The following is a 9237-nucleotide window of genomic DNA, read 5'->3' on the forward strand; positions in this document are numbered from 1 at the left end:
AATCAAAAAATGAAAAATTTAAGAAATATTTCCGCGTTTCAAAAAAGTTTTTCCGTATAATTTGGAAATTTTACGCTGATTATTATTAATATTATTATCAATATTATTATTATTATTATTATTGCTATTACTATTGATATATGTAATGATTATTGTTCACTGTAGGGAGTTACGATAATTAATTAATAATTTTAATTAATTAATTCGAGAAATTAAATTAATTAATAATAAATTAATTAATTTAGGAATGATGACGATTCAAAAAAAAGAAGATTAGAATATTGAATTTTCGCCGCAGATCGAGAACGGAACTCGTTCGACATATCGAACACGTTTTCCTATCAACGAATAGATATTAAAATGAATCTCAAAAAAAAAAATGAATGACATTAAAATAAGAAAATTTTTTCTTGCTTGTGAATATATTATTAAATAATAATAATAATTGTCGAGCGAGTTTCCGTAATGATAAAAGAAAAAGGAAAAAAAAATGTACCTACAAGAGCGGAAGTTGGTATCTAATGCCTAAAAAGAAAAAAAAAACTCTTTCCCTCGCGTAAACTTCCAGTATTTTTGTACGAGTGATTCTTTCATTTTTCGCTCTTTCACACTCACATACACACACGCGCGTTATTTCTTTTCTTTTACTTTACTCTTTTCAATTCTTTGGATTATTTATATTTTTTTTTAATAGAGAAAACATGTCTATATTTAAAAAATTTTTTTTAATGTTTTGTAAAAAGTTTTTTTTAAAAACTATTTTTTAAAAAAAGCTTTTTTAAAAAATCGTTTTTAAAAAAGCTTTTTAAAAAACATTAACAAATTTTTTTTTTAAATGTCTTTTATAAAACATTTTTAAAAAAAAAATTTTTATTAATTCATATTTTTTTGATAATTACTGCGCACTATTTTTTTTTTTGTTGCGATTTCATAAAATTTCTTTTAGTAGAGAATTACTGCGTACTTTCTTTTGCGAAATAATTTAATTTCTATAGGAATTGCGAACTATTTTGCTTTTAATTCTGGATTTAAAAAAAAAAAAACTATTTCGTACTTTTTGCACTGCGTGCATAAAACATTTCTCATTGTAAAATATCCTGTTTCTTTATTTTTTTAATTTTTAAAATGAATTAGTTTTTAAGAAATCGTCGACGCGCCTCGTTGAACGAAAAAGAAAATAGGAATTGATATTTTATTTCTTTCAAAGATTCTCTTATACTTTAAAAAAAAAAAGAAATCCTAAATCTTTTTCGTTCGGAGACGATAATTTTTTTCTACGATGTAGATTTCAGCTAATAGCGAATCCAATTAAGGGATTTATTATAAATAGTAACTGAAAGTACATTTTTTATATATTTAAAAATGAGACGTTATCGAGAAGCAGCTTTAGTATTTTTTTTCCCTTTTATTTTTTAATTAAGTAAAAAAAAAGAAAAGTGGTATGATTGTGTGATGTAAATTTTTTTCGATTCGAAAATATTTCAGAATAAGACATTTATTACATAAATTGCAAAAGTCAAATAATTTTTTTTTTTTTTTTTTTTTTTTTTTTTAATTTTATAATTGAAATACAAATTCATAATTTAATTATAATACAACGTGAAGTAAACTAATATAATTTTTATTAAAAAAAAAGTATTAGAAGTATTAATTTAATTTCGATCTTATTAATTTTTATTTTATTTTCAACATATTTTTTTATCTTCTACATTTTTGAATTTATATTATAAAATATTTTAATTTATAGTTTATATTTTTGATTATTTTTTCTTTATATTTGAGAATTTTTTTTATTTTTTTTGTTATTTTTTATACTTTTGGTTATTTTTTTCCAAACAGTATTTTTCTTTTTTTTTGGAGTATTTTTGATTTTTCTTCCGTCCTATGAAAGTATTTTTTTTAATAATAATAATAATAATAAAAAGAAAAGAAAAGCTGCATGTCGATTAACGTCTAAAAAAAAGAAGAATCTCACACACTGCGTTTTATTTGTACTTTATAGTATATACTTTAATTACGATGTGTTGGTTTATAAGTTAAAGAAACAAAAAAAATTCTATATATATATATACATATTTTTTTCTCCTTTGTATTTTTAAGTTATATACTGTCGTTTATCGACGAGTCTTTTTTATACGTCGCGCATTCCAAAATACGCCCGTGTACCATCCAACCACGTCAATAAAAAAGAGAAAAATATACAAATACGTGATGCGTATAATTTATGAAATGATTGTTTTTTATTTAACTAAATACCTATCTCTCTCCCTTTCCCTCAATTTTCATTGGTGAATTTTAAGATCTAAGATCTCAAATTAAATCTTTAATTTTCCACTTTAAATTTATAAAATTTACTTAAATTTTATTAGTTTTATTAATTTTTATTATTTTTATTAATTTTATTATTATTATTATTATGTTCATTTCAAATTAAAATGGATTTCAAAATCAGTTAAAAACGATTGTTTATACTGTCGATAAAGAAATATTTATTATCGACATTGAAAATAGTTCTGTCGATAAGAAAGGAAATGACTGTCGATAAGTAAGTGTACTGATAAACTCTGATCGATAAAGAGGAGAAAGAATGATTGGAAAGCGGGTAAAATTTCTTATCGATAAAGTAGTTTATCATGTCACGTCGATAAAGTAGAAAATCAAAGAAGAAAATTTGAAAAAATAATTTTTAATTAAATCAGAATGTTGAAAAGAAAGTGTAGGAGAAAGCTATTAAGGACATCGTTTACTATCATCAGAGGATGTCTCAAGTTGCGAATTGACGATAATCTAATTTTACAGGACAAGATTTTTTTCTTTCTTTTTCGGTCTACAGAGCATCTTTCGTATCTCACGATTGTCGCTCTCTTAAATTTATATAAAAAAAAAAAAAATTAATAATATTAATGGAAAAAAAATTTATTTTAAAATTTAATATTTGAGGTATAGGTATGGTTACTGATTAAAAAGTAAAAGAAAAAAAATGAAAAGAAGAAATAATAATATTAATGAAAAAAAAATTTATTTTAGAATTTAATATTTGAAGTATTGTTATACTAATTAAAAAATAAAAAATAAAATGAAAAGAAGAAATAATTTTTTGTTTTTTGTATATATACATATATAAGAAAATTATCAATTAGGGGAAAAAAATTAAATAAATTTTTGACTTGTATATAAAACAGCATTTGGTAATTTGCGAGATAATAAAAGGAGGGTTTTTGCGTAACTCTCGCACGAGATTGTATTATAACAATTCTCAGCGCGACTCGCACGTTTATATAGCGGCATCCAATTAGCTTTGCAACGGGCAAGCAAAAACATTTGATCAGGAATAACCGGCACCGGTTGCCCTCTCAGAAGGCCCTCGCAGTTGCTTCCCCGTTCGAATACACACATATATATATACATATATACATGTCCAGATCAATTGTACATTATATAGCTCATGAGATTTGTATTTTTACCATATACTTCAGGGTTGTTACATAAAAGGAATAATATTAGTAATAGTAATGATAATATAGTGAAATAATGATAATATTATCAATAATATTAATAAATGATTTTATAAAAAAAAATAATGCGAAAAAATGCAGAATAACTTTTACTATACTGTAAAAAGAAGGTATCTTATATTTTAAGATACTTGTGTAGTCAATTTTAAGTTTCGAAAAAGTTATCAAAAACATCTTAAAATGTATTAATCTTTAAGAGGGATGATCTAAAATTACAGATATTTAAATATTTTAAAAGTGACTACATTGTATTTTAAGATACTTCTTTTTACTATATTTTCGGAGTAAATTCTCCTACGTTCGAAATAAAATTTTTGTATATAAAAAAATTAGTAAAATTTACTTCGAACGTAGCAAAATTTACTCCAAAAATATAGTAAAAGTTGTCAAAAATGCGCAAAAATTCATTCCTATACTTGTAAAATTATTCCAAAACATCAATAAATTCTTTTTTAAATAAATATTTAGTCATTTAATCATTTGAAATTTTTTAAAAATCCTTATTCTTTATGGAATAATTTCCATAAAGAATTAAGATTTTCAAAAAATTTCAAATTCAAATCTTTATGAAATTCAACATAACTTTAAAGAATATTATCAGGTATAAAACATGAAGATATCAATCACTTCGAGTGTTCGACTCGGAATGATTGATATCTTCATGTTTTATAATAATTTAACTTTCCATAAAATTTTTCAAAAAAAAAATTTAATTATTTACAAAAATTTTAATACAATCCTTCCCAAGAATTCAATTATTTTTACAAGTAATAAAATTTTTCACATGAATTCAATTATTTCCATAAATAATAAAATTTTTCACAGGATTTCGCAATTATTATTAATACAATTTTAAATAAATTTCTCGAAAAATGTAATTATTTTCAAAAATTTTTTGCAAGAATTTAATTATATTTCACAGATAATGAAATTCTTTGCTGAAATTCAAATATTTTCTAAATCTACTGTTTTAATAAAATTTCTTAAATGAATTCAATTATTTAAAAAAAATGTAATAAAATGCGTTAAGAGAATTCAATTATTTTCATAAATAATACAATTCTTTACAGGATTTCAATTATTTAAATAAAAATTTAATAAAAATTCATCATCTCTACTCTTATTAATAAAAATTCGTTGAAAAAATTCAACTATTTTCATAAATAATAAAATGTAAAAATTTTTAAAAAATGTAAAAAAAATTCTTTACAAGAATTCAATTATTCTCATAATTAATAAAATTCTTTACTAGGATTTCACTTATTTTTAATACAATTTATTTTAAGTAAATTCTTCAAAAAATGTATATAATTATTTTCAAAAATATTCAAAATTCAATTATTTTTTGAAAATTCCCGCTATAATGCTTTTAATATTCATAATTATTATATAAAATTTTAACTGAAATTCATTTTGAAATCAATTTTTATTAGAAAATTTTATACGAGAATTCAATTACTTAAATACAAAAATAAATAATTTATTGAAAAAATGAATGTTTTTCAAAATTGAATCCTCATAAATGAGTTTTATTATTCATGAAAATAATTGAATCTCGGTGAAAAATTTTATTATTTACGATAATAATTTAATGTTTGCTTTTAATTTTATCAACACTTTTTTTTAAATAATTGAAATCTTTGAAAAATTTTATTATAAAATAATAGATATTAAAAATGATTGAATTGAGGAAAATTTTTGAAAAATAATTGAAATTTTGACAAGAATTTTATTAAAATTTTTGAAAATAAATTGAATTTCTGTGCATTAATTTGTAACTTCTTCTAAATTCAATTTTTTCCAACTTTAATAAAAATTCCTGATTTTTCCCTGACCTATGACAACCCTGGAAATGTTATAAAATATTTAAAAAATAAAAAACTTGCAGAATTTCCATGGAAAGTCTACGGATATTACATGGAATTTTCAGAGGTACAATATTATACTTATATATTTAATAGTTATAATCAACTTTATATTTATCTCAAGAATTTAAATAATAAGATTTAAAATTATATAAACGAAAAATAGGGAATTAAACCAGGAGAAGACATAAGTAGAGAGAGAGGAGGGGGGGGGAGGAAGGCCGAGAGGGACAACAATGAACCATTTGTTAGGTGACCCATCCCTTGACACTTGGGGTACAATGGACGCTATTATCAACTATTCATTGAGACCTGTTAAACTCTCTAAAGATACTAGAATCTTTTTTTCACCTCAAATAAGTATGTCCACCGACTAGCGGTATAATAAAATAAAAGAAACTTTATTTTTAGGAGGGGGGGGGGTAAAAAAAAACATCTTTCTCTATATATATACGACAATTATTATAATATGCTAATTATTCATCATTAATTTAAAACAAAACCTTTTTTATATGTAAAACATTTTAAATAACATTTACAATATATTATAATTTAAAATTTTATTAATTATAATTATAAATAATTATACCTTTGTCTATGATATAATTTTTAATTCTCTCCTTTTAAATTTTAATAATAAATATAGAAATAATGTATAGAAATAATAAACAAATGAAATTCCCCCTAGAATTTTTTTCAATTATTAATTTGTTTTGAATTAAAAAAAAAATGTTTTTTTTCTACTTTTTTAAACACAAGTTTTCGCATGTATAAAGAGATTTTTGGCACTGAAAATTATTGTGTGATAGGCGCCTATTGAAGTTTACGACCCTTACGATCGCACTGACAACTATACTTAGTGGCTATCGTGCACTTAAAAGTAATGGGCCTTAAGTAATCGCCGATTAAATTGCCGGGTGGGAAAAGTCGCGGGGCTCTCCGTTTGCTATGTCCCAGTATAATAATGGTCCATTTCGTCACTTTCAATTCCCTTTGAGCGTAAAATTTCAAAAAAAAAAAAAATTTATTTTTTCTCTAAAATTGAATTAAAAAAAAATATTTCTCCGTTTTTTGCGACTTCCTTAATTTCTGTATATTTACACATAGAATTCATGAAAAATGGCTTAAATAAGCAATATGTAAAAATTTTATTTTCGGGTAAATTTTAAAGAATAGAAAAACCTCGTTTGTTATTTTTTAAGCGAAAGAAATTGTTTTATATAGAGTATATTTTTGAAAAAGTTATTTTCGAATTTTAAAATAATTGTTTATAACTTTGTATATATACAGTCAAAAAAAAAGAGTCGAAAAAAATATATATCCATTCGTGCAAAAATGTTTGTGGCCAGAAGAGGAGTTCTAACCGCAAGCGTTACATATGGAAATTATGAGAACATGTATCGTCTGACACGCGAAAATACGAAAAAAAGAAATTTTCGAATTTGTCTACATTTACACATTCCAATGTGAAGAGAATTCTTTTTCTCATTCTCGAGATTCTTTTCACCCCAAAAATTTACTTATAAAACAATTATTACCGAAATTTTCAATTTATTTCTACTCTAAAGATAATTATTTAAAATTTATTAATTATCACGTCTCTATCTAAATGACTTTTTAACAAAACTTTTGAAATTAGAAGAAAAAAAATCCAAAGGGACACCCATCCGAATTGTACTGCATTACGTTGCTTAACCTCGACGATCTCTAAGTTCTTGCCTTTACAAAATTTTATAATTATAATGAATAATTTCAAAACTAACGTGTAAATAAAAATAAACAAAAATAATTCAAATTCGAGATTGAATTATTTTTGTTTAAAAAAATAAATTTTTAAAAGACTTTTTTTAAATATTTTAAATAAATTTTTATTATATTTCTAAAAATTTTTATAAATTGTGTGTTAGATTTTTACGTATTTAATTATTTTTTTGTTTCTTTAATCGGGAAGAGAGGTTTTTTATTCAGGTGTTACTCTATAAGCGAACTGAGAAGAAAGGAAGATAAGAAATTTCGCTTCCTCTCTTTTTTGTGCAGCGATGCGAAACGATGATCAGATAATATATTCAATCTGTCGACAAAGTTGTCTGCCCGAGCAGCGGGGTTCCCGCAGTAACGTATCCACTCGCTCAGTTAGGGGGAGGGGCAGACTCCCATAAAAAAGAAATCAGGAGAGAAGGACAAGAAAATTGATACGTGGATGCATGAAAGTCTCTACTTTATGAGCATTTTGGTTCGCGAATTATATTAAAAAAAAAAAAAAAATGATAAATAATAATAAATAAAAACAGAAAAAAGGGACAATTTACTATATAACAGAAGAGAGGGCGAGAGAGAATCCAATCGATGTAAAATACATTGTTTTCTTTTAATATATTCTTTTTAATATATAAAAGTACTAATTACAGTCGCGATTTATCGTTAAATACTAAAGTGATAATCACCCTTTTTTTATTACTGATTTTATTTATTGATCACTTAACATATTTTCATCTATCATTTATTGGTCGTTTTATAGGATAAAATTAAATTTAATAGGTTATGTTTCTATTAAAGTGTTTTAAATTTTATAGGTTATGTTCCTATTGAAGTGTCTTTAATTTTATAGGTTATGTTCCTATTGAAGTATTTCTAATTTTGTAATATATTATTTTATAATTATTTTTTATTTATTTAATTTTATTTTATTTAATTTTATTTTATTTAATTTTATTTTATTTAATTTTATTTTATTTAATTTTATTTAATTTAATTTAATTTTATTTATTTTATTTATTTTATTTATTTTATTTATTTTATTTATTTTATTTATTTTATTTATTTTATTTATTTTATTTATTTTATTTATTTTATTTATTTTATTTATTTTATAAGTACATAACCTATAAAATTTAAAACATACTTTAATTGGACGATAAATTAAAGAATTACAATTATCACAATTATTTTAATCGAAACATAACCTATAAAATAAATTGAAATATTATTTTTATAGGTTATGTTCGTATTAAAATAATTTTAATTTTACAGATTATATTTTCTTATTGAAATGCGACCGTTTTTAATTTTACAAGTTATGTATCATTTTTAAATCACGCACACAAAAATGGTAAATCGCAAACTTCTAATTTTGTAGGTTATGTTCAATGACAAAGGTGGGGAAAAAAGTCGCGTAAATTATACACTGCCTTTGTAAATAATTAAACTAATAATAGAAATTTCGAGACAAAAATCCCCCCTCCCCCCGCTTTGCTATTTTCAGTTCATTTTTTTCACTTTTATTTCATGGCAAAGATAAAACATATTGTATAAACATTTTCAACGAGATTAATGACAATTATTTAGTATAGTACTATAATCAACTTACTTGTATCAAATTGAATTCCTTTTCCGCTGGTTTTCCAATTATTGCCTCGACTGTACGGCCCGCGCGCGTTTTCATCGGAAATGTAACGACAACTTTTTAGACAAATCAACTGAATAAATTTTGATTGATTTTTCCTTCCTTAAATTTCACAGATAAGTACTTTATTTAATGGAATGTAAAAGAATATATATTATCAGAATTTAGTAACAACTTTTTGAAAGAAATACTTTTGTTTAAATTAATAAATGATAGAGAAAAATGTAAACTTGCAGGAACCACTGTCAACAACCACTTTTCGATGGCAAGTGATGATGACCAGAGTTGGGTCGCGTGTAGCATTACTTTTAGCGCATGGGGGTGGTAATAAGGGTACATTTACAATTTCACGGATGGAAAATAGTTGTTTATTAACACGAAACACAATGTTGTTGATTGTTTTTTACCACTAGAAGTCTTGCAATGCTGTTTAAATCTTATTTGTAAACGGTTG

The 9237-nt window shown here is 23.2% G+C and overlaps 1 protein-coding gene across 1 annotated transcript in view; it reads right to left on the minus strand.

Annotated features, from left to right (window-relative positions):
• Positions 1–9016, minus strand: part of LOC122508689 (proteasome activator complex subunit 4A-like) — a 186238-nt gene extending 177222 nt beyond the window's left edge. The window contains exon 1 of the mRNA XM_043622177.1: positions 8748–9016. Coding sequence (XP_043478112.1) covers positions 8748–8822 — 75 coding nt within the window. The 5' untranslated portion in view covers positions 8823–9016. The remainder of the gene's footprint in view (positions 1–8747) is intronic.
• Positions 9017–9237: the final 221 nt, after the last annotated feature.

Source organism: Leptopilina heterotoma, unplaced genomic scaffold, assembly GCF_015476425.1.
Source record: "Leptopilina heterotoma isolate Lh14 unplaced genomic scaffold, ASM1547642v1 Lhet_55, whole genome shotgun sequence".
Taxonomy (NCBI): domain Eukaryota; kingdom Metazoa; phylum Arthropoda; class Insecta; order Hymenoptera; family Figitidae; genus Leptopilina; species Leptopilina heterotoma.